Raw genomic sequence first — 26,392 nt, forward strand, 5'->3', positions numbered from 1 at the left:
GGAGCTGAGATTATAGGTCTATGCCGCCTTTTCATGGCTTGATAATTATTTCTGTTTCTTATTTCCCTTTTTTTTCGGGGGTGGGAGGCAGGGGGCAGATACTCAGGATTGAACTCAGGGGCACTCAACCACTGAACCACATCCCCAGCCCTATTTTATATTTTATTTAGAGACAGGGTTTCACTGAGTTGCTTAGCGCCTCGCCTCACCATTGCTGAGGCTGACTTTGAACTCAAGATCCTCCTGTCTTAGCCTCCTGAGCTACTTGGATTACTGGTGTGTGCCACTGTGCCCGGCATAATTTCTTTCTTTTTAGCTTGAATAATAATACATTATCTGGGAGTGCTAAAATTTTTTCACTTAGTTAACTGAAGGACATCTTGGTTGCTCCATGTTGTGGATAAAGATGCTTTTAATCAGTGTGCAAGTTTCCAAAAAGTCTGTACCATTTTGAATTCCCACCAGTGCTGAGTGAGAATTCTTGTTGCTTCACATTGTTGTCAGCACTTGGTAGTTTATTTTGACAGTTTTAATAGATGTGTAGCAGTATCTTAGTATTTTAGTTTTCAGTTTCCTAATAATGTGTTGAACATGTTTTTGTATGCTTATTTCCATCAGTGTATCTCCTTTGGTGAAAGTATCTATGTCTTTTGCCAGTTTTCAGTTGGGTTATTCATTTTCTTACTGTTTTGTTTTCAGAATTCTTTGTATTTAACTGTTCATGAAATGCATCATATTTTTATCAGGATTGCATTGAATTATATAGAGATAAACCTTCCTATCCACAAATGTTATGTCTCTCCAGTTGTTTAGTTCCTTTGATATCTTTTATCAGAGTTTTATAGTTTTCCTTATATTTATCTTGTACATGTTTTGCTATTAATTTTAGTTTTATTTATACTTATTATTTTACGTTTGGGTACCAGGGATTGAACTTGGGCACGCGGCCACTGAGCTACATTCCCATCTCTATTTTATATTTTATTTAGAGACAAGGTCTCATTGAGTTGCTAAGTGTCTTGCTAAGTTGCTGAGGCTGTCTTTGAACTCACGATCCTCCTGCCTCAGTCTTCCAAGCCGCTGGAATTACAGGTGTGTAATTCCGCCACCGCTTCTGGCTATTTTGTTAGTTTTATACTTAAGTGTTTCATTTGGGGGTATGCTAATGTAAATAATAATTTTGTTGTTTTATTGAAACAGGGTGTCCTTGTGTTGCCCAGAAATTCCATACCTGCTTGTAACTCCTGGGCTCAGATAATTCTCATGCCTCAGCTCCCATTTAGCTAGGACTGTAGGCATGTGCCATGGTACTTGGCTGTAATGTGTTTTTTAAATTTCAAGTTCCATCTTAATTGTTGTATATAGGACCTTTGTATATTAACTTTGTATCCTGCAAACTTGGTACAATCCCTTTTTAGTGCAGGATGTTGTGTGTCTACATTCTTTTGGATTTTTTACGTAGATTATCATCTTACCTGTGAACAAAGTTTTATTTCTTTCTTTTGGATTTTGTATGTAGATGATCATCTTACCTGTGAACAAAGTTTTATTTCTTTCTTCCCAAGCTGTATAGTTTTAATTTTCTTTTCTTGTCCTATGGCATTAGTTAGGATTTAGAGTACAGTGTTGAAAAGGATTGTTAAGAAGTATTTCCTTTGCCCCATTACTGATCCTAATGGAAAAGCTTCAAGTTTCTGACCATTAATTGTGATGTTACCTATAGATTTTTGTAGGTATTATTTAACAGGTTGAGGAAGCTCCCTTCTATTCCTAGTTTTCTTAATTATTTCTCCTCTTCCTTGTTCATTTGCTGTTGTTCTTGTTGCTGGGGATCACAAGGGCCTCCTGCATGCTAGCATTCTGCTACTAAGCTATATTCTCAGCCCCTCTATTCTTAGTTTTCTGAGTTTTTATTGTAAATGTTTAGTGGATTTTGTCATATGCTTTTTCTGCATCTATTGATAGGATCATGTGATTTTTTTTTCTTCTCTAGCCTGTTGATGGATGGATTAAATTAATTGATTTTCAGATGTTAAAGAGAGCTGAGGTAAGTAATTGGTTGTGGTATGTAATTCTTTTTATACATTGTTGAATTTGATTTCCTAATATTTTGTTGAGGATTTTTGCATCTATGTTCATGAGAGAGATTGATTTGTACTTTTCTTGTAATATCTTTCTCTGATTTTGGTATTATGATAATGCCGGTTTCATAGAATGAGTTAGAGTATTCTCTATGCTTCTTTCCATCTTCTGAAAGAGACTGTAGAGAATTGATATAATTTTTTTCCTTAAAAATTTTGTTGGATTCACTGGTAAACCCATTTGGGCCAGGTGCTTTTTGTTGTTTTGAAGTTCATTAATTACTGACTCAATTTTCAAAAATAAATATAGGCTATTGTGTTTTATTTATTTAAGTTTTGGCAGATTATCTCTTTTAAGGAATTATTTTATTTCATCTAGGTTATTAAAATTTTGAGCATAGAGTAGTTATTTCTTTATTTTCCTTTCAATTTTCTTTCTTCTTCTTCTTCTTCTTCTTCTTCTTTCTTCTTCTTCTTCTTTTTTTTAATGGTGCTGGGGATCCAACCCAGAGACTTGCGTACAGTAGCACTGAGTTACATGCTCAGCCTCTTACTGTTCCTTTAATGTCCATGAGAAATGTAGTGATTATACTGTGTTTCATTCTGATGTTAGTAATTTTTTCCCTTGGTTAGCCTGGCTAGAAACCTATCAGTTTTACTGTCTTAAAAAAAAAAAACAAAAAAACAAAACCCTTTGGTTTTGTTGATTTCCCCCCCCCCCATTAATTTCCTATTTTTAATTTTATTGACTTCTGCCCTAATTATTATTTCTTTCCTTGTTTTTACTTTGGAATTAATTTGATGGACTTTTTCTAGTTTCTTAAGGTAGAATCGTAGAATATTGATTTTAGATTTTTATTTTCTAATATGTGCATTCAATGCTGTAAATTTCTAGCTAAGCTTTGGTTGCATCACATGGGTTTTGAAAAGTTGTATTTTTGTTATCATTTAGTTCAAAATGTTTTTTCTCTCTTTTTTTTCCCTTTTGAACCATGTTATATAGAGTATGTTATTACTTAATCTTCATGCATTTAGGGATATCCCCATTTATCTGTTTTTGATTTCTAGTTTGGTTTAATTGTGGTCTGAGAGAACATTGTATGATTTCTATTTTAAATTTGTCAAGGTTCGTTTTATGGCCCAGAATGACATCTATCTTGGTGAACATTCCATGAGAGTTTGAGAAGAATATGCTGATCTACCTGTTGGTGGTGGGTGAGACCATTGTATCCAGTTAATTAATGGTGTTGAGCCTTACTGATTTTTTTACCTGCAGGATTTGCCCATTTCTGATAGAGGGATGTTGAAGTCTCTAACTCTAATAGAAAATTCAAGCACTTACCACTGAGCTCCCCTGTGTCCCTTTTTATTTTATTTTGAGATAGGGTCCCACTGAGTTGTCCAGACTGGCCTTGAATTTGTGATCCTTCTACCATGGCCTCCTGAGTAGGTGGGATTAAAACAGGCCTGTGCCATCCTGACTGGCCTTCCTTGTGTATTTTGACACGGATAGTTACATGCACATTAAGGATTGTTGTTTTCTTTAAGTATTCATCCCTTTATTGTTATGTAGTATTTTTTTTTTCTTTTTTAGCTCAGAAAACTTTTCCTGCTCTGAAATCTGCTCTATCTGAAATTAATATAGCTGCTCTGCTCTTTTGACTAATGTTAGCATGACTTATTTTTCTCTATCACTTTACTTTTTTTTTTTTAATTATTTTTTAGTTGTAGTTAGACACAATACTTTATTTTATTTATTATGTGGTGCTAAAGATTGAACCCAGGGCCTCGTACATGCCAGGCGAGCGTTCAACTGCTGAGCCACAACCTAGCCTCTATCACTTTATTTTTAATCTGTGTGCATCTTTATATTTGGAGTGGATTTCTTGTAGCTTTTTTTTTTTTTTTAAATCTACTTTATCTATCTTACTTAGTGTACTTGGACCACTGACATTTAATATAGTTATTAATATAATTAGGAAACATCTACCATATCAATTTATGTTTTTGGTTTTTTGCCCTTGTTTTTGTTAATTTTTATTTTCATTAATGCATTTTTATTTTGGTAAAATGTGCACAAATTTGCTGTTTTAACTACTTTAAGCATATTTTATTTATTTTTTTAAATTTGTCATTCCTCTGGCTGAACATGGTGCAGAGTCACACCAGGAGTGTAATCATATATATTTATAGAGTAATAAGGTTCTGTCTCATTCTGCCGTCCTTCCCATCCCACAGCCCCACCCCTCCCCTCATTCCCCTCTGCACAATCCAAACTTCCTTCACCACCACCCCCCATCCCCTATGGATCAGCATCCACTTATTCAAAAACATTTGGCCTTTCGTTTTTTGGGGGTTTGGCTTATTTCACTTAGTATGATGTTCTCTAGTTCTATTGATTTACCTGCAAATGCCATAATTTCATTTTTTTCTTTAAGGCTGAGTAATATTCCATTGTGTATATGTACTACATATTCTTTATCCATTCATCTGTTGAAGGGCATCTAGGTTGGTTCCATAGTTTAGCTATTGTGAATTGAGCTGCTATAAACATTGATGTGGCCATGTAATTGTAGTTTGCTGATTTTAAGTCCTTTGGGTATAAACCAGGGAGTGGAATAGCTGGGTCAGATGGTGATTCCATTCCAAGTTTTCTGAGGAATCTCCATACTGCTTTCCAAAATGGTTGCACCAATTTGCAATCCCATGCCCATGTTTTTTGTTCCTGTTTTTGTTCACAATTTTTCTGTCTTTTGTGATTCAATCAATCATTTTGATTCCATTTTCTCTGCTTTCCTAGCATATAAATTAAGCTTTTTTTCTTTTTGTAATGGTAGTACAAATATATAATATTCCTGGTTCTTCCTCTTTCTTTAACCATCTTTGTTGCTCATTTCATAAATAAACATTAATACCAAAGCACACATAATTGAGGATATTATTGTTACTTTTATTTTGGACAAATTTACCTGCTATCAATTAAGAATAAGGAATGAAAAGATTTTGTTTTATTTTTGTTTGTTTCTTTTAGTTGTTGTTGGACACAATATCTTTATCTTATTTATTTTTTATATGGTGCTGAGGATCAAACCCAGTGCCTCACACGTTCTAGGTGAGCATTCTACCACTGAGCCATAACCGCAGCCCCTGAAAAAAAAATTTTTAAACCTGGTTCATTGTCCAGTGCTCTTCTTTTTTTAATATGTAGAATCAGTTTTATGACCTATATAATTTCCTTCTCTGAAGTACTTTTTTCAATATATTTTCTTGATTTTTTTTTCTTTATTCCTCCTACAATTTGAACAATAATTTTGCAGTGTATAAGTTGGTTTTGTTGTTGGTTTTCTCACAACCCTTTAAATGTTTTTCTCCATTCTCTTGCTTGCATGGTTTCTAAGAAGTATATAATTCTTACTATGTTCCTCTATTGATAAGGTGTGCTGCCTGACCCCCAGCACCCTTTTTTGGGCTTCTTGCAAGAGTTTTTCTTTAATTTTCTGACTCTTGACTATGATATGCCTAGGTCTAATTTTTGGCATAATTTGTTCTCTTGAGTTCCCTGGACCTAAGATTTGGTGTCTTGACATTAATTTGGGGAATTTTCTTAGTCATTTTTGGTTCAAATATTGCTTCTTTTTCTCTCCCCCCCACCCTTTCTGTCTGGGCACCACCTCGTGGATGTGTTAACAGATTTTGTAGTCATTCCTCAGTTCTTGAGTATTTTGTTTGGTCCCCACCCCCAGCCATTCTTCCTCTTTGCTTTGCAGTTTTGAAAATTAGTAGTCATGTCTTCAATGTTAAATTCCTTCTTCAGCTGAATCTAGTCCAGTCTCCTAATTGAGCCTGTTGAAGGCATTCTTGATTCCTGTCAGTGTTTTCTCATGGACTTTATCTCTGCTTTTACATTATCCTTCTCTTTTTAATGTGCTGTCTTAAGTTTTTGTACTAAAGCCTTTATCACATTAGTCTTGGTATTAAGAAACTTCTTGTGTGATATTTCCACCATTCCTGCCATCTGTGACTCTGGTTCTGATGCTTTCTCAATTTTTTTAGACTGTGGTTTTTGCCCTATAGTATGCCTTCTAGGTTTTCATTGGAGGGCGAACCCAATGCTTTTGGTAAAAGGACCTGTGATAAATAGACCTTTAGTAGTGTAACCAGTGGGGTCTGGAAGTATTCTATAAGGTTGTGACTAACTAGTTCTTAGTCTGTTGGTCAGCCAGTGGCCCTGGTCTGTGAACTCGGCCAGCATTAAATCTGCCCCCGTACCCTGCCATGTCTGTTAGGCTCTGGTAAAATAGTTTTCATTCTTTCTTTCAGTACTGATAATTTAACCCAGGGGTGCTCTACCACAGAGTTCTATCCCCAACCCCTTTTTACTTTTCATTTTGAAATAGGGTTTTGCTGAGTTGCTGAGTCTGCTCTCGAACTTGTGATTGTTCTCTCTCAGCCTCTCAAGTCTCTTAGATTACAGGCATGTATTCCCATGCCCTGCTCTGCTCTTTTTTCTCTTCCCTTCCCTTCCCTTCCCTTCCCTTCCTTTCCTTTCCTTTCCCCCTTCCCACTCTCCCCTTGAGATGACGCCTTGCCATGTTGCTCAGGCTGCCCTTGAACTCCTGGGCTCCTGATTTTCTTACCTCAGCCACCTTAGTAGCTGGGACTACAGGTATGCACCACTGTTCTTATTCACAGCTACAAAATCACTTTCTTGAGGACAGGTCTTATTAAAAACAAAATGCTCTGGTATATTTCAGTGCTCTAGAATCATATTCCATACTGTTTCCTTTTCTCCTTTCCCTGCCAAAAGCAAAAGGTGACCTTTCTCCTGGAGGTAAAAGCACGGGACCTTCTGTCACTGGGTCTCCCCTGGAGTTTTTAACCCTAAGTTGTGCACACAGTTCATTATAGCCTCCAGCAGTTAATTATAGTTCTTGTTTTCTTACCTTTCCTCCTCTGGCAGGGTGTGATGCTCCAGATCTGCCTTACTGTCTCTCCAGTATGGTGAGGTGGGCAATAAATAGCCTTTTTACCTCAGGTTTTTGTTTTTTTTTTTGACAGAGCTAAGAGTTGTTGGCTTTTATGCTCAGCTTTTTACTTATTGCTAAGAGGGAGTGGTGACTTCCAAGCTTTTAAGTTGTGGACTGGAAACCAGAAGTTCCATGTTAACTACTTGAAGAGTATGCAGCTCATTGGCATTAAGTACATTCACACTGTACTGCCACCCAACTCCAGGATGTTTTTCATCTTCCCAAACTGAAGCTCCATACCCAGTGAACACTGACTCCTCATTGCCCTTTCCACCCAGTTGGTGGCAACCACCGCTCAGTCTGTTTAGGAATCTGACTATTTTAAGTACCTCATGTAAGTGGAATCATGCAGTATTTGTCCTTTGTGACTGGCTTCAAGCATGTCTTTAGTGTTTGCTCCATGTTGCAGCATATGTCAGAATAGCTTCCCTTTTTAAGTTTCAATTATATTCCATTGTGTGTGTGTGTGTGTGTGTGTGCGTGCGTGTGTGTGTGTGTGTGTGCGCGCGCTGACCCATTCATCCATTGATGACACTACAGTGCTTCTGTCTTTTGGGTAGCAGGGAAAGATTGCTGTGAACATGGATATGCACATATCCCTTTTGGGGAGGTATATCCCCATAAGTGAAATAGCTAGATTATATTGCAATCTTTTTCCCCCTTTTTGAGGAATTGTCAAACTTTTTCTGTAACAACTGGTCTACTTTACTTTCCCGGTGCATTGGGGTGCCAATTTGTCCACATTAGTGCTTCTTTTTGATGTACAAAGGTATTCAAAGCACTATTGGTTGCTTAAATATTTCTGGTAACAAAATCCAGGAAAGAGTTTTCTTTGTCTAATTTCCAAATTCTGTGATGCTATATTTTCCTGCCTACCATTTTTGACTTCTCCTCTTTAATTTTGTTCCAGGCCCCTTTCACATTTTGTTCTTCAGCTTTTCTTATTTTCCACACTACCCCTTGGGAGAGCTCTGCTTTCAAGGCCCAACTGCACATGTGTACCTACGATGCTCACATCTGTCGTGAGCCCTGATGTTCTTCTCTCTTCTCAGTTTGAGTGCTTACTAAGTGTTTCCACCCATGCTCATTCTATTCCCAGTCAGTTACGACCCTAGTAAAGTAGTGTTAAGTGCTGCTGAACTTGAATCCCAGTGCTGCTAAACACTAGTTTTTTGATCTCTTAGTTTCAGTATCCTGTCTTGCATGGTAAGAGTTATTATGAAGATTATCTAATAGTTCACGTATTGTTTATACATAGTTCATCATACATGGATTATGGATGTATATCCATTACTATTTATCCTTTGTAAAACAGTTTTTTTAATATATATATATATATATATATATATTTTTAGTTGTAGCTGGACACAATACTTTTATTTATTTATTTTTATGTTGTGCTGAAGATTGAACCCAGCGCCTCACAAATGCCAGGCAGGTGCTCTACCGCTGAGCTGCAACCCCAGCCCCCCAGTTTCTTTTTTGATAAATTTCTTTTTAAACACCATGAGGTATTTTTATTTTTAAATCTTGTGTATCATACTGCTTTTTTAAAAACTACTACCCATGTACCGTGTATGTACAGTGTATCAGCAGTAGATGAATGTACCATGGTCCCATAATTCCCTCTCAATATTAATTAGTTTTTTAACTCTTTGTGGTTTGTTTGCTAAATCCCTGGATATTAATACCTGTGGATTTTTCACTAAGACTATTAATGAATAATTAGTGAAATGCTAAACATTTTCAGGTGTTGGCTTTCATTTGATTTCTCCTTGGAAGAGTGCTGTGTTTAGATCGTTGGACTGTTGCCAAGTTTCAACTGTTTCATTGTTCCCACTGGGCACTAAAAGTGACCCTCTGGGGTTTTGAAAGGGCTTCATTTTCATTCCTGTACTTTATCATCACTCACCTCTTGTGTGTACATTTCACAAGTCCTCCCAAATTTTTTATCAGAAAAGTTTGTTGCCATGTAATAATGGTTTAATTAGTTGATTTCTTAGACTTGGTGTTTTCAACTATTACAGGAGATAAATCAGATTTATTCAACAAATGTTTAAGTGCCTGGAAAGTGCCAGGTACAAAAATTTAAAGAACTGCCTGGCACATATGAGGTCCCCTGTAAATAGTAGTAGTTGTTGTGTAGCTCCATCTGTGGTATAGGGTTTATTTTTAACATTTTGGGAGGCACCACTATGGAGAAAGAAGTGTGCCATTTCAGAGTCCTGACATAGCCATTTCTTCTGATATCTGGGTCAATTAATATCTCTGTAACTCAGATTGTTGCCCCCCCCACCAAAAAAAAAAAAGAACTTCCATGATTATTGTGAAGTCCTTAAAAAACAAACATTTCTTAGCTTCTTTGTAAATATAGATTGTATCATCCTTTTATTGAGAAATAATACACATGCTGTAGAGTTCACCTGCTCAAAGCATACAATTTGATGTTTCTTAGTATATTCACAGATTTGTGTAACTGTTTCCAGTCTCCTAGAATGTTTTATTTTTTTCCGATTTTTTTTCACTTGTATATGCATATCCATGTTCACAGCAATCTTTCCCTGTTACCCAAAAGACATAAGCACTGTAGTGTCATCAATGGATGAGATCCTACCTCAAAATAAAAAATTAAAAAGACTGGAGATGTACCTTAGTAGTAAGCACCTCTCCAGTAACCAAAAAAAAGGGGGGAGGTGAGACAACTCGGGGTGGAGAAAATACTTACAAATCACACAACTGATAAAAATTAGTGCACAAAGTATTAGAAGAAACTCTTGCAACCCAACAATAAATACAACCCAGTTTTTTAAATGGGCAAATAATTTAAGTAGACAGTCCTCCAAAGACAGAAAAACAGTCAATAAGTATAACAAAAAAAGATCCTCAATCACTAGCCCTCAGGGAAATACAAATCAAAAACTACAATGACAACACTTCAGACACTATTATCAAAAGACACACTTTTGGTACATTATGGAGAGAATAATCCTCACCAGCAGCTGGTGGGAATGTAAAATGGTACAGCTACTCCAGAGAACAATCTGGTATTTTCACAAAAGGTTAAATAGAGCTACCATGACTGAACAATTCCAATCATTCATATATGTATATACTCAAGAGAAATGAAGACATATGATGACAGGAACTTTGTACACGAATGTTCACACCAGCACTATTCATAAAAGCTAAAAAAATCACAAATATCCACCAACTAATGAATGAATAAACAAAAGGCAAGGTTTCCATACAATGGGTATTATTTGGCACCAAAATAAAAGAGAAATAAAAGATGTACTAATACATGCTACCACACAGATAAATCTTAAAAATATTGATAGTGTTAATAGGCTAGTTACAAACGACCACATACTACATGATTCCATTATATGAAATGTCCAGAACAAATATGTAAAACACAAAGTAGCCGGGTGCAATGGCTCACACCTGTAATCCCAGCAGTTTAGAAGATAGAGAGTTCAAAGCCAGCCTCACCAAAATCGAGGCACAAAGCAACTCAGTGGGACCCTGTGAGCTGGGAATATGGCTCAGTGGTCAAGTGCCCTTGAGTCCAATCCCCCTTGCTCAAAAACAAAAAAGTATATTAGTGGTTACCTCTAGGGCTGGGGAGACAGAGAGAAATAGGAGTGTAAAGAATACAAGGTTTCTTTTCAGAGTAATGAAAACATTTTAGGATGGGGGCTGGAGTTGTAGCTCAGCTGTAAGGCACCAGTGAGGTGCTGGGTTCAATCCTCAACAACACATAAAAATAAGTTGCTTAGGACCTTCCTAAGTTGCTGAGGTTGGCCTCAAACTTAGAATCCTCCTGCCTCAGTCTCCTGAGTTGCTGGGATTATAGGCATGTACCACTGTGCCGGGCATCTTTTCAATTCTTGGTGATGTCATTGAAGCAAAAAACAGTATAACTTAATAAAGTACACATTTATGCATTATTTTTCTTTTGTCTCTTGTGTTTTGGTGTCATATTTAAGAAGGCTTTGCCAAATCCAAAGCTGCAATTTTAGTTCATGTTTTCTTCTAGGAGTTTTTTTTTTAATATATTTTTTTAGATGTTGATGGAACTTTATTTTAACATTTATTTATATGCAGTGCTGAGGATCGAACCCAGTGCCTCACACATGCTAGGCAAGCACACTACTACTGAGTCACAACCCCAGACCTTCTTCTAAGAGTTTTGAGGTCATTTTCAAGTGGTTTTGTTTCTTTGCATAAATAACTTCAGATACAGTCATTGTTATTGTTACTTATTATGAGATACTGAGGTGCAGGTGTTCATGAGTGACCTGGATTGTTTGCTCTGTTATGCTCCCCATAGTATCCTGTGTTCTCCATAGACTTTTCTCTTATAAACTCTGGACGTTGTTATATGTGACTTTATACTCAAGGTAAGCACCTTAATATGGACTCAGAGTAGAAGAATTAATGTGTCAAAGGTTGTATAGAGCCACAGGAGGCTGAGGAAGAAGGACCACAAGTTCCGAGCCAGCCTTAGCAACTTAGCAAGACCCTATCTCAAAACAAAAAATAAAAAGGTCTGGGGATGTGTCTTGGTGGTTAAGAGCACCCGGGTTCAGTCCCTGGTACAAAAAAAAAAAAGAAAGAAAGAAAGAAAGAAAAAAGGTTGTATAGATTTTAACACCTTTTGATATCTATGATGAGAAAAATTACTCCAGTTTTACTTTTAGTAGCTGTTTCAGCCAGTTTTATATTAAAGTTTTATGTTGTTCAATACCTAGTAAGAGTTGAAATTCACAGTAGCCTCAAACATCAGATTTCTAATTTAGGCAAATTAGCATCCAAATAAGGTCTACCCACTTTTTATTTGAAAAGTTTTTTTGGGGGGTGGGTGGGTGTGGTGCCAGGGATTGAACTCGGGGGTACTCGACTAGTGAGCCACATTCCCAACCCTATTTTGTTTTTGTTTAGAGACAGGATCTGAGTTGCTTAGCACCTCGCCATTGCTGAGGCTGGCTTTGAATTTGTGATCCTCCTGTCTCAGCCTCCCCAGCTGCTGGGATTACAGGTATGCACTATCACATCTGACCCATTTTTTAAAAATCTGTAGTTTCCCCATTCATGCCCTGCTCCTTACTATCTGTTTATGGAAACCTTGACTGTTCTGTGGTGTTTCCACAGTGTTCTCTGACCTCAGTTTCTTGTATACTAATAGTTGGGTCTTGAGAAAGTCAGTTTGTCCTCCGTCCCTCCTTTCTTCCTGCCTCCCTCCCTCTCGTACTGAGACCTGAACCACTAAGCTACACCTTAGCCCTTTTTATTTTTTATTGAGACAGGTTCTCACTAAGTTGCTCAGGCTGGCCTCCAACTTGTGATCCTCTTGCCTCAGCCTTCTGAGCAGCTGGTATTGCAGGTGTGTGCCACTGGCCATTACTTGAGGTGATTTCTTAAACCGATGTTGCTTCTTTGGTTGTGATCTTGCTCCAGAGATGGAATGTGTAGCCAAACTGAAAATTTTTAAGGGCTTCCAATCTAAATCACATTGAAATTTATTTAGATCTGAGTTGATCTATACTTAAGATGCCGGCTCTTCATTTTGGAATGCAGTTTCCACATTGTTTCTGGTCCCTTTTCAAGGCCACGTGTCAGTGCATTTTCTGTAGGGAGACCACTAAAACTTGTCATTTTGAGTGAGGTATGCCCTCTTTGGTTGTTTAAAGTGGTGCAAGGCCTAGTCAGCAGGGTCTCTTTTTTCCTTTTTCTTTTAAGATGAAGACTTACTGTGTTGTCCAGGCTGGTGTCACATTCCTGGACTCAAGGGATCTTCCTGCCTGGACCTGGTATGGTCCAAGTCTTGTCAGCTAAACAACAAACTTTGCCTGTTTGTCATCTATTTAGAGTTGATGACCTCATACTGCTGTTTGGAGTTGATGATCAGTGTTTTAAGGATTGATGATTCAATATTCTTAAGTTCTTTTCCGGCCATCTTAGATTTCTAGGTGTTCTCAATGTCTGTCTATCCAAAAGAAACTTCTGTGATGAAAATTTAGAAAAATTAATGACAGGGTGTTTAGCATGAACATTAAAGAAGCAGATGTTATTTCTTTAAGGGTATGTATATCCAAATGTTTTCTTAATTCCAGTTTTGTATTAAAAGTATTATTCAACTTAATTAAATTTTTAGTGTTTTGCTTTTATGTGAGTATATATAAATGACATCAACTTTTGGCCTTTACTTCAGTTGGCAAACATCTAGGTGCCCACCCATTGCCAGGCGCAGTGCTTTCTGTGCTTTGGTCATACCTGGTTAACGAAGGTGGACAAGATGCTGGTGAAGGATGCAGTGAAATGTTCAGGGCAGTGTCAGTAGAGATACAATACAAGTTGCATACATAATCTTAAATTTTCTAGTAGTCACATGAAAAAAATAGAGGGCAAAAAGTAATTTTAATTTTATATATATTGTTTATTTCAATATACCCAAAATATCATTTCAGCATGTAATCAATATGAAGAAATTAATGAGACATTTTCACTGTCTTTCTTAGTCTTTGAAATACACTGCATGTTTTATATTCATAGCACATCTCAATTCAAATTAGTCAGTGACTGCCACAGTAGATCAGAATGTTGTCATCATCATTGTTGTAGATCAGAATGTTGTCATCATCATTATTGCTGTCTGATTAAGCACCCAAGTAGAAAATGGCTTGGAGGGAATGAAAGGAGAACAGAGATAAGAGGAAGGTGAAGTTTTGATGCGTTGGACTGGTAGGGCAAAGAGGAACCAGGGCTGCTCTCCAAACTGTCTTTCATACTTGGGGTGTGCCTTTTACTGAGATGGGGAAAACTTGTTGAAGGAAAGGTTTAGTTGGGTGGACAATATGTGATGGGAGCCTAGGTTCTCTTTGGTGATATTAAATATGATATGCTTGTGTGACATTGAAGGGGAAAGTCTCTAGTAATTGGGTACCTGTGAGTGAAGTGCAGAGACTTCAAACTACTGGCTTGATAAATTTGGCTCTCAGTTGTGTTCATAGAGGTGTGTGTGTGTGTGTGTGTGTGTGTGTGTGTATAAAACTCATAGAAATGGCTTCATTTACTTAAAAACAAACAAACAAACAAACATGTTTTTAGTCTCCCCAGAGTTTGTTTTATTTGCTGGGGAAACTGTGAGTAAATGATGTGAATTTACTCCCAGCCAACTTGGAAGAGTATCCTAGGGATTGGCCATATCCTGGTCAGCTTTAGGGAGTCTGCAGGAAATATTCACAGTCCCTACATTATCAGTTGTGGAGAGGAGAAGAGGGACCCTCCAGGCAAGGAGACTGAGAAGTGGTCAGAGAGAAACCAAGAGAGTGGCTGTTCAGTGGAGCCAGCCAGGGTGATGTTTAATAAGGAGAATCTAGAGAGGACTGCATTGAATCCTGCTGTGAGTGAGGTTAAGATGAAGACAGAAGAATTTCATTTGGATTTAGCCCCATCTGAAGGTCATTAGTGACTTGAAAGGGCTGTTTGAGTTGATGGTATAGAAAGGTCCAGATTGTAGTAAGCTGAAGCGGGAATGCTGTCAGACAAAGAGCTCATTTTCTTATTTTTAAGTAACCACTACAAATCATTGAGAAGACCAGTCTAGTAGAAAAGTGGACAAAGGGCATAAGCACAGTTGGCAGAAAAGTGAAGTGGCCCTCAAACACATGGACGATGCCTGACCTCACCCATAGGAGTAAAGCAAGATATCATTGCTGTGGGTGTGGGACCAGGTGTTTGCATATTGCTGCTGGGAATGTGGCTTGTGTGCCCTCCATGGAGTTCCGATTGGCCTCATGCAACTCATGAGAAGTGCATATCCTCTTATCCAGTGATTCCGCTTCTGGGAACTCTGGCATTTTTTGTAATAGTGAAAATTAAAAAGTGAATGGTTGTCAGTGGTGGCCTGGTTTAGCCAGCAGTAAAACAAAGGAAAGTACATCCAATGTAAAACATATCTTCTTTGCAAAATGATTTTTGGAGTCTTTTCTATCATGCTATAAATCAAGTTTTTTGAGGGTGATTCCCCTCCCCTGTTTTAAAGATTGAGAAGCATACTGGTGGGTCTGATATAGGCCACAGAAGCTCTGTAGCAATGTGTCTTTGAAATGAGGTGTATTGAGCTTGTTAGTCGTTTTTGCTTGACCCTTCTACCTTTTAGCACTTTGTACATAAATCTTTGGTCCACATTCCTTTCTCAGGTACTTGCTAAGATGGTTTTCAGGGGATTCTGCTGTTGTATATATGTATCAGTTACACAATACAGGAAAGGGAGATGTGGAATAGCTACGGGCTTTATCTTACTGAATCTATAGCCACATCAAGAGAGCATCAGGTTTTGCTTGGTTTGACTCAGTGATGAAGTAAGCAAGTGTCTGATGCTATTTGAGAACCTGGATGTTGCAATGGGGATTATCCTGCACCCAGTGTCAGGCTCACTGGGGGTGGGGCCAGGGGAGGAACAACTCAGACCTCTGTGAGCTGTAAGTTCTCATACGGTTGTATGAGAACTTGCACAGGATTCTGTCTCTGCTGACCTTTGTGCAATTTGGTCTTCTTTAAAGATAGCAGTGTATTTATGTGTGGACTAAAGCAAAAAAAAAAAAAAAAAAAAAAGAAGAAGAAAGAAAAAAAAACTAGGCACATCCAAATAGACCACAAACTAGTTTCCCAACAGAGTACATTGATATTCTACAACTTCTCTATTATTGGAACTTTCCACTGTTCAGATTTTGATTAACTTAAGAATTTGAGGCTATAGTGTTGATGGATTAATTTTTTTTTCTTTATTTCTTTGATTATTCTGGTTTCCTTTGTAGTTTTTTTTACTTCTTAGATCTGTAAGAATGAATAATTTTAAGATTTGCATGAGTTAAGTAATCATGAGTTAAGTAATCATTTGGTTTAAATCTCCCATTTTACAGGTAAGAAAACAAGTTCAGAGAGAGATGACTTGCCATACACATATTGACTGAACTATCTAATTCAGTATCTACTCACCATTAAGTTGGGTGATGTGTGGAGGGATGATATCTTTATATTGTCAGGTTAAGGTACCTACAATCATTTTAAGGAAAATGTGGTTTTAATTACACCGCCACTCTTACAGTGAAGATTATTACTTTATATAATACACTAGTTCATTCAGAATTGTGGAGGTATAGTTGAACTTTATTATTTATTATTATTATAATTTTTTTTTTTAGAAAAATTGAGGCCTCTAGAGATGTGAACTTACTTGTCTGGGATTATAGAACATAAACATTTATTTTGTGCTTAGTTTTTTTTTGGGGGGGGGCATGGTTTACTAGGGATTGAACTTAAGGACACTTGACCACTGAGCCACATCCCCAGCCCTAGTGTATATATATATTTTTAAGAGACAGGGTCTCACTGAGTTTCTTAGTCTCACTGAGTTTCGCTTTTACTGAGGCTGGCTTTGAACTTGCGATCCTCCTGCCTCAGCCTCCCAAGCCACTGGGATTACAGGCGTGCACCATTGTACCCCGCCCGGTGTTTAGTTTTTATGTGAATCAGAGCAGTGATAAATAGTAGACTTTGTATGATTATGTATTTTATATGAGCTATCAGTGTGGCTATTTAGTGTAAATAGTTAAAAATAAACCAATTTTAAAATTCAGTTCCTTAGCCTTACTTCACCTCACCTTTGAGGTGCTCATTTACTATGTGTAGCGTGGTGAGTAGGTACTGAATTAGCTCAAGTCTAGAGTAATTATTTATGTGTGTGTGTGTGTGTGTGTGTGTGTGTGTGTATCTCTTGAGAATTTTAGAATGCTAAGGGTGTATACCAAGGCATACGATTGTGACTAAATTGTCAAAGATCATATTCAAAACCAGGAGCAAAAACTGAACTCTTAAGTTTGTGATGTTAATATAGCTGGTTTTGACTTGGGGTCTCTCTTTGTCAATGTTTCACCCATTTTTTTTAAGGACATATGAAAATTTTAATGTTATTTAGCTATCAATTGACAAATAAATAGAAAAATAAAGGTCCACTGATAAATTATAATTGTATATGTTTATGGATACAAAGTGATGTTATGATTTAGTAATATGCTGTGGAGTAATTAAGCACATTAACTAATATATTCATCTTCTCAACACTTAGTACTTTTTGTGTTTGAGAATATTTATAAACAGTGATTTTTAAATGTAAGTTACCGTTTATTGTGTTCACTATGGCATATGCTATCTCAAAGAAGGAAATGTGTCCCCCCTGTCTAATTGAGGCTTTATACCCTCTGTCACCTCCCAACTCCCAATAGTCTCTCTACTTTTATCTCTGATCACTTGGTTGCCAAGATGCCATATACGAAGTTTTGGTGTCTTTCTTGACTATTGTTCTCTGGATTATAAAATTTCAGCTTTCACCTCAAATAAAATTTGAGTGTGTACCTCAGCTGAACTAACATATATAGCTTGGTGATTGAGGGTGTGTTGTCATTTGTATCATGCTGTGCACCCTTGCCCATTGTTGTTACAGCAGGCACAGGTGGTTCTCTGGGCTTTTACTTTGGATGCTAATTTTTCTGTTTATGACTTGGCTCCATTTTTTAAAAAAAAACATTTTTTAGTTTAGTTGGACACAATACCTTTATTTTATTTATTTTTATGTGGTGCTTAGGATCAAATCCAGGGCTTCACATGTACTAGGCGAGCGCTTTACTGCTAAGCCCCAACTTGGCTCCATTTTAATACCAGTTTAGATCTTCAAGTATGCCTACAGTAATTGGAGTGTCCATTAGGGTGCATAGCCTGACAGTCCAACAAAATAAAATTGAACAACAAACCAGGTGCCAAAGTCCGTCCTTAGAGTACTTTACATATAGGACATTACCTTCAGAATGTGGCAGTATGGGTTTACCTTGGATGTTCTGAACTTTATACAGAAGTATTTTTACATTCTTGGTCTGATGATTTAAAAAATTTATGGTGCATTATAATTATATATAATAGTGTGATTCATTATGGCAAATTTATACATGCACATAACATAATTTGATCAATTTTATTCTCCATTCTCTTCCCTTTTACTTTGGTCTTCCCTCCCACTGATTTGATATGGTGGTTTTTGATGAATGGTTTAGAAACCTTGGCATTCTTGTCTTGATGTTTCTTCCCCTAAGCCCCCACTTTTTATTTTTATTTTTATTTTTGGTAGTACTAGGAATTGAATCCAGGGGCTTGTTACCACTGAGCTATATATCCAGCCCTTTTTTACTTTTATTTTGAAATGGAGTCTTGCTATATTGCAGAGAATGACTTTGAATTTGCCATCCTGTTGTTTTGGGAATAGCTGGGATCACAGACATGTGCCGCCATGTTCTCCTGGGCTTTTTGTTGGTGTTTCCAAAATTGGCTGATAGTGTTACCAATTTTATTTTGTTGGAAGATTCTGCTGAAGACATGGAAGTTTAATTTGTTTAGGTTGTATCTCCCAAATATGGATGTTTGTACAATTAACATTTTTAAAAAATTTTAGTTTTGCAGTATTGGGGATTGAATCCAGGGTCTCACATGCTAAGCAAGCAGTGAACCACACCCCCAACCCTTTTAAATTTTGTTTTATGACAGTCTCACTAAGTTGTCCAGACTGGCCTCAAACTTGTAATCATCCTGCCTCAGCTCTCAAGTGCTGATATTACAGGGGTTCACCAATATGTCCAGCTGTGCAAATCATTTTTGATGATTTTTGTATTCAAAATTTTGTGGATGAGGGCTGGGGTTGTAGCTCAGTGCTAGGACACTTACCTAGTATGTGTGCAGCACTGGGTTGGATCCTCAGAATCATGTAAAAATAAATAAATAAAGGTATTGGGGCTGGGTTTCTAGCTCCGCGGCAGAGTACTTGCCTAGCATATGTAAGGCTCTGGGATCAATTTTCAGCAGCACATATAAATAAATAGAAAAATAAAGGTCCACTGATAGCACCTTCATTTTTTTTTTTATATTTCTGTAGTTATGTCCATCTACAATTAAAAATGTTTAAATTTATTTTATTTTTTTAAAATTAACAGTGTGCTAGGCATTGAAGATAAAATGGTGACCAGGCCTTCATAAAGATGGATTATCTTCCCTCCCTGTTATCTTTGGTCTTTTAAGACTTGAGTGTTTTCAAGAACACGTATGAGGACACTTGTAGCTGGGATGGTTGGGATCCACATTAAGATGACACTGATCAGGATGGTCTGGCTTAGGGATTCCTGATGCTAGTAAGAAGTAGGGTTCCTTGCTTTGGTCCATCGCCTGTCTTTAACTGAGTGTTCATTTGTAGTCATGTGTGACATATGACATAAGGAGAAAATGTGTTCTCATATATGGTAGCTGTGGCTTTCTTTGAATTTGTACTAGCCGGGATATTTTGGGGTTTATATTAAAACTTACATAATAGCATAGAGAGCAGATCATTACTGCCTTTTTTCCTAAACTGAGTAAAGATAATAACTAATACTAGAATTGAAAAGCACTTGTCCAGTACTAACACATGCTTGGGTTGCTCCCATGGTTAGCTATTGTGAATAATGCAGTGTGAACATAGGTGCACAAATATCTCTGAGATCCTGCTTTCAGTTCTTTTTGAGTATAGAATCAGAAATGGAATTGCTAGGTCATAGCAAAATTTTTGTTTGGTAATTCTATCTTTAATTCTTTAAGCAATCAACATACTGCTTTCCACATAGGTGTTTCATTTTTATTTTACATTTCTACCAACAGCACACAAGGTTTCTGATTTTTTTTTTTTTTTTTTTTTTTGCGCATCCTTGCAGACACTTATTATTTTTCTTCTTCTTTTTTTTGGTGTTGAGGATGGAACCCCAAGGCCTTAGGCAAGCACCACCACTGAGCTTCACCCCGTACTTTCATTATCTTTGTTCTATTTTGTTTTTGAGAAATCTGAAACTATTCAGATTTTTTCTTCTTTTGGGAAGACCCGGTCTCTTCTTTATACCTTGGGTCAGAAATTTCATGGGGGATGTTTCTTGATGTGAGTCTGTTTCAGAAACTTTGGGGAATTATTTCTTCAATTTTCCTCTAATCTGTTTTTCTGTTCTCTTTTTTATCTTCCAATCTTTTGATTCAGTTCTTAATTTTTTCTGTGAAATTTTAAAAATTTCTAGGACTCTTTCATCTTTTTACCCTTTTAAATAGTATCCTCTATATCTGTCTAAGGGTATCAAATATTATTTTTCTGTTCTCATGAATTACTTTTTTCTTCCAATTTTCTGTTTGTTTTGTTGCTTTTCATGATAGAAGCTTTCTGGAGGTGTATGTAATCCTTGGTTTTTGTTCATGTTTGAAAGTTAAGGATACACAACAGAGAGAGTTGAATTATGTGGTATTGACATTCTTTCTCAGTGTTATATGCTATAAAAATGGCAGAAAAAGTGACAACACCTGGGTTGAAAAAGTTGACAGTTCTTGCCTTTGTGGGCATACTTAGCTGTTAGTTCTTCATTTCTATGTAACATCCTCTATTAAAGGAACTGGAACTCCTTGGAGAAATGGCTGATTTCAAAGCTGTGGCAGAGAATGTACAGAAGGAATCCGGAACATGTTGTTATGAGAGGAAATAAGAAAGTGCTAGAGAAGTATGAATAGCACACATGAGCCTGCTTGAAAGGACTCCCACAAGCCAAATCTGGGGCAACTTGAACATAAGAATAAATAACGATGCTAATAAATAAGAATCTTTGAATGCATACTGATACTGAAGTCACGAAAGAAAGAAAGTGTGGAGTTAGGAAAGCAGCTTTCTGAAGTTCGAATGACACCCAGTACATGCAGAAGGAGCAGTAGACTGCAAGTGCCCCTTCATGTTGTTGTGGTGTTTGTTGCCAGGAGGAATAAAACTACTGGATGAATGTTCTAAGAACAGTCTGTAAGTGTCTTCCTACAGAACACTTAACTAAGGAAAAATGCTTACTTTAAAGTGAAGAAATCTGGCAAATATCTTACCAAGTGGTCAAAATTACCACTTGTAATGGGTGGTATGGAAACAAAGCTTGGTTTCTGTAGTGTTTCTGTGAGAAATGCATAACCTTTATTCTTTACAGATGCTAGTGAATTGAAGGAGAGAATTGCTGAAGAACTGTGTGAGATGAGGAAGGAAAGAGCTGTGGCATCAGTATAGGCCAGAGGACTGTGGACTGTGTAGTCCCTATTCAACAGTCTACATGTTAAATCCCATTAAATTCCTGATTTTGTGACCTCAGTAGCTATGTGAGAGAATACCCTGCTCTTGGGAAATAGTCTTTGGAGGCTGTGAGGGTAAAGGGCATTTGACGGCATAGCTCAGTGACAAAGCACCTGCCGGGGATGCAGAGTCTGGGTTCAGCCCACAGCTGAGATGAAGGAGTGTGTGTGAGTGAGTGAGTGAGTGAGTGAAAGCAAGGGGCTGCAATGGCTGCAGTCACCCTCAGATGTCTGGGTGGGCAGTGACTTCAGTGACACATCTAGGTCAAGAGGCTTTTTGAGTGGCTGATTAGAAGCTCCATTCTTGGGTGAGGCTCACTGGCTTGACCGTGACAGCATTGATACCTTGGGTTTGGTGCCACAGGACAATGTCTAAGTCTTTGCTCTGTGGTTCACACATGGCAAGCCCACTCCCAGCTGGGCAGGGATCTCCCAGTTTGGAGAATGGTCTTTCAGCCTGTGTTCCTCTGCTGGTGTGGGAAGTCAGGAGAGGGTGAGATTTAAGAAACCACTAAATAACTTTCTTCAGTACTACTTCTCTTACTTTCTAGGTCCCCTCCAATTTTGTTTTCTTCTCCTAGTCTTTGTGGATTATGACTTTAAGAAAAGAAAACAAGCAAACAACCAAATGACAGAAACAGTCCTTTGCTAGAGTTTAGACCTTATATAAGCTCTTTTTTCATTCTTTACCCAGTGGTCCCTATTATGCATTTGCATACTTTTACATTTTAGAATGAGCAGTTTCTTAGCATGAATGATGTAGACCTAGTGTTTCCTTTATTAGTCTAAGTGAATAAACTATGAGCAATTTACAGACCCCTTTTCCAGAAGAGTAGATTATATCTTAGCATAGGTCAGCCCTGGATTCACAATGGAGGAGAAGAGTTTGATAGCTGGGTTTTCTTTTGCCATCTCTGGGAGTGTGGACCACCGTGCTGACAACACTCTGCTAGGAGCCTGTGATTGGATCAGCCTGCAAGTGGGCAATGAGGACGGTTGTGAGCAGTGTAAGAAATGATTGCAAATTGGCTCTTTGAAGGTCCTGGCACCATGAAAATTTTTTAGTTTTCTTTTTTTTTAATATTTATTTTTTAGTTCTCAGCCGACACAACATCTCTGTTTGTATGTGGTGCTGAGGATTGAACCCGGGCCGCACGCATGCCAGGCGAGCATGCTACCGCTTGAGCCACATCTCCAGCCCCAGAACCATGCAAATTTAAACACCAAATTTTGTGCATGTGGCCATTTTGGGAAGTCCATAACTTTACCAGATTCTTAAAGGGATCTAGAACCCTAACACAGAATGACTATCATGAATTACCTATGACAGTAATGGTCTTGTTTGTTTTGGGATGGTGAGACTGGGATCAGAACCCAGGATCTTTCACTTGCTAGGGTGGCACTCTTCCATAGAGTTAGACCACGCAATAGTACAGTGTTTATCCTACTGTAAATTTGTTGTCTGAGGGCTCCATCAGTGCGTAGTAGATATTTTCTTAGAATTTTAAACAGAAATTCTATTTTCCAGAAATTCAACTTTGCTTTTCCAAATGTATGTTTAAAAATCACATAACTGGTAAAATGGTTGGTTTGGTTGATCGGTTGGTTGGTTGGTGGTATTGGGGGGTTAAACCCAAGGGTGCTTTACCACTGAGCTATATCCCCAGTGCTTTTTTGAGACAGGGTCTCGTTAAGTTACTGAGGTTGGCCTTAAACTTGAGATACTCCTGCTTCAGCTTCCTGAATTGAAGCTATCACATCTGGCTAAAATGTTTTATTTTTAGAATTAAATATACTTCTTTTCGTTTTCACCTATGTTTGTTTTTGGTTTTGTTACTTCATTTTGTTTGTCTTAACAAGTATTTAGTATTTTTGCTTATCTTGATGGGAAGTTTGGAGTTGAGATGAGAATGTAGTGTAAATTTTATGGAAGAAAGGCATTAGATGAACAGCATTTTTCAAGTTGCCTTATAGACTTCATCTTAGAGGACTTCTAATGAATATAGTTTTCACAGTTTGAATCTTTCTGTAATGCTAAGTTGTATATGAAATGCCTTGTAAAATAATTTATATTCCCTCTCTCTGTAGTATTTGGTTGATTGAGAATGGATTTGTCTACAGCTGGACAATGACCTTAATGTTCTACTCCTGATAAAAGATGTAATTGTTATATTAGTTGGGGGGCATGTAAAGGAAAATTCTTTTAAACTCTGTTTTGTTGTTTTAAAGTATGGTGACTTCATAGCCAACCTTATGTGGGATAAGAATGTCACTAATGTTTTCATAAAATAAAGATAAGGGTATGTATTTTCTTCTTCACTTAATGATAGTGCTGCCATAGTATCTGTACTTAGTTCTGGGTTATTGCTCAGCGTGGGCTGAAAGCCTGGGTAGGAAGATGACAGAACCTTTTCCCTTTGTTCACATAGAAAAATTTCAATTAAGTACAACCTTTTAATTCTCTGAAGTATAGTTCTATGGGAATCAAAACCCTGAGCCAGTGTCTTTTATTGGCAGTTATCATCAGACCAAAAGAGAACATATGTGGTTATCTGCTGCTGCTGCTTCCTCTTCTTCTTCTTTTTTTTTAATAGGAGCGCTTCTGTTTCATACCATATCCCACTTTATTCCTGCTACCCTGCTAATGCGGTAAATTGGAAGACAGCTGTCGCCAGGAAAACCTGTAATGGGCAAGGAGCCACAGAAGAGAAAACTTTTCTTTTAATTTTTAACCTTGGTTTGAAAAGGTAAGACCATTAAGATCATTAGGAGTTTTATTCCATAAATTATAACAAGAAAAGCAATATTCTCCAGGAGACCCTGGAACCTAGGTGAACCAGTTCTAGGGCAGACGTTGGAAAGCTGTGTACATTACAGTTCTGTGGTGTTTTAGAAGTTAAATAGCAGCCTCTGTGGTTTGCTTTGATAAATCTAGGAATCTACAGAATTCAAGGGATTCCCGGATGCCAGGAGGGTTTGAGCTGAGTATGAAGTTAGGAGCAGCCAGGTCTGACAAGCTGAAGAAGGATGTGAAGAGAGTGCTGATAGAGATCTGAGACCCAGGCCACTGCTGCCAGGTCATCTCACTCGGGGTGTGTGTGTGTTTTCTTGTATACCAGCCAAAGGACTTTTGGTTTCTAGGCAGTACCTGTCTCCATTTGGATCCTAATTGCTGCCATTTTGAAACTTTTTATTGGAACTTAACTTTTTGTTAGAGAATTTTGCATATTTGACATTTGGCTCAGTTGGCATTTAACAGGAAGTCATACAGTAGAGAGCCCTTTGTGGGGTCATGCAAACATACTTAATCCAGCTTCATTATGACTGTTGCATCTCAAGGAGATGGACACAAACATTGAAGCCCCCACCTTTCAGAACTGCTAGTTCCAAGCCTTGCAAGTTTTAGTCATTTCTTACTGCTGCTTTTTCTTCCTGATGATCAGTTACTTAGCAAGCCCTGAGAGTTTTGCCCTACTGGGGACTGTTGCAACTGTTCTTTCTGTTGATTTCCACTATTCTGAAGCTACTTCAGGCTTTTTTATTACCTTAGGAGATCCTGTAAATTTTTTTTTTTTTTTTTTTGCTGTAACAGGTCTCTGCTTCTAATCCCTAGGTGAGTTTTTTTTCCTAGGCATGAAGAATGCCATTTTGTGTATGACCTCCCTGCCCCTCACAAAATGATCCTGCTCAGGGCTGAGATTGCAACTCAGCGGTAGAGTGCTTGCCTAGAAAGTGCGAGGCCCTGGGTTCGATCCTCAGCAGCACATAAAAATAAATAAGAGAAAGGTATTGTGTCCAATTATTCCCTAAATCTCTGACTTATTGGCAAAATTCTTCTCAGCAGTCAGATAATCTTTGGTTGCCATTGTCTCTTTTAGTTTGGTGGTCTCTGCATTTTCCTTTGGAACAGGATAAGGTATTACCTGACTTGATGTAATACTGCCAGCATGGTACAGTCTGCCCAGAATAGGCTAGGATGGGATTAATATCTCCCATGATCCTGGATATGGTTCATTTATTGCTATGTATTTTTTTCTAATATTGTTTTAGTTGTACATGGACACAATACCTTTATTTTATCTGTTAATTTTTTTTGTGGTGCTGGGGATTGAACCCAGTGCCTCACACATGCTAGGCAAGCGCTGTATCACTGAACCACAACCCCAGCCCATTTATTGCTATATTCTGAAGTTACTTTATTAGTCATATCATAATACAACTTTGTTGAACTTACAACCAGCTAAAATCTGAAGATTTTTTCTTTTACTTTTATCAGTTTTCTTATGCCTGTTTTCTCGCCCATCTTGTTTTTAAGTTTTTTCTTTCTTTTTTAATCTCAAAAGGACTTTATGATGGGTATAGTAGTGTTGCATGCCTATAATCCCAGTGGCTTGGGAGGCTGTGGCAGGAGGATTGCAAGTTCAAAGCCAGTCTCAATAAAAGCGAGGCACTAAGCAACTCAGTGAGACCCTGTCTCTAAATAAAATACAGAATAGGGCTAGGGATGTGGCTCAGTGTTTAAGTGCCTCTGAGTTCAGTCCCTGGTAACAAAAGTGAAAAAGAAAAGAAAAAAAGGATGTTACATTTATCCATGTTAAAGACATTTTTCTTAGTTTCATCATGCCCAGCAGTATTTTGAATGTTGAATCTGTTATTGAACATTAACTACCTGACCTGACTTTGTTTTTTCTATGTATTTTAACCTTTCTGTAGTTCAGTACTAATGGAGCAGCTGGCCACAAGGGTTGAGTTCCTCCTGAGCCACCGCCCAGGCTCTTCAGCCATCTTGTGTGTGAAGGGGTTCTCTACCCCATGTAGGCAGACATGTGGTTCCGTTCATGATCTTGTCCCCAGAGCCACTGGATTATAAGATGATTTCTGCCATTGCAGTCACATTTTTGTGACCAGTTTTCCAATTGTGTAGGCTGAGTGCACGTGCAGGCTGGCCTGCCATAGACAGGGAGGGTCATATTCTTAGTTGCTACTTTGGTGGATTACCCAACAGCTGTTCTCATCCTGGTCTGATGGAGGCAGTGTGGTGTGATGAGAGGAGCATATTCTTTGGAG

At 37.7% G+C, this 26,392-nt stretch overlaps 1 protein-coding gene across 21 annotated transcripts in view; it reads left to right on the forward strand.

Moving 5' to 3' along the window:
* Ppp6r3 (protein phosphatase 6 regulatory subunit 3) overlaps window positions 1-26,392 on the forward strand; it is a 134,868-nt gene that overhangs the window by 20,160 nt on the left and 88,316 nt on the right. For 9 of the 21 annotated variants that reach the window (XM_076847728.2, XM_076847729.2, XM_076847730.2 and 6 more), the window contains 3 exons: window positions 990-1,092; window positions 1,994-2,047; window positions 3,208-3,292. The exons of 2 other annotated variants lie outside the window; for them this stretch is intronic. In XM_076847728.2, coding sequence (XP_076703843.1) covers window positions 3,272-3,292 — 21 coding nt within the window. In that variant the 5' untranslated portion in view covers window positions 990-1,092; window positions 1,994-2,047; window positions 3,208-3,271. Of the gene's footprint in view, window positions 1-989; window positions 1,093-1,993; window positions 2,048-3,207; window positions 3,297-12,052; window positions 12,150-23,919; window positions 24,073-26,392 lie in introns of those variants that run through there. 10 more of the 21 variants (XM_076847713.2, XM_076847710.2, XM_076847714.2 and 7 more) reach the window with 7 other exon arrangements.

Source organism: Callospermophilus lateralis, chromosome 2, assembly GCF_048772815.1.
Source record: "Callospermophilus lateralis isolate mCalLat2 chromosome 2, mCalLat2.hap1, whole genome shotgun sequence".
NCBI classification, from domain to species: domain Eukaryota; kingdom Metazoa; phylum Chordata; class Mammalia; order Rodentia; family Sciuridae; genus Callospermophilus; species Callospermophilus lateralis.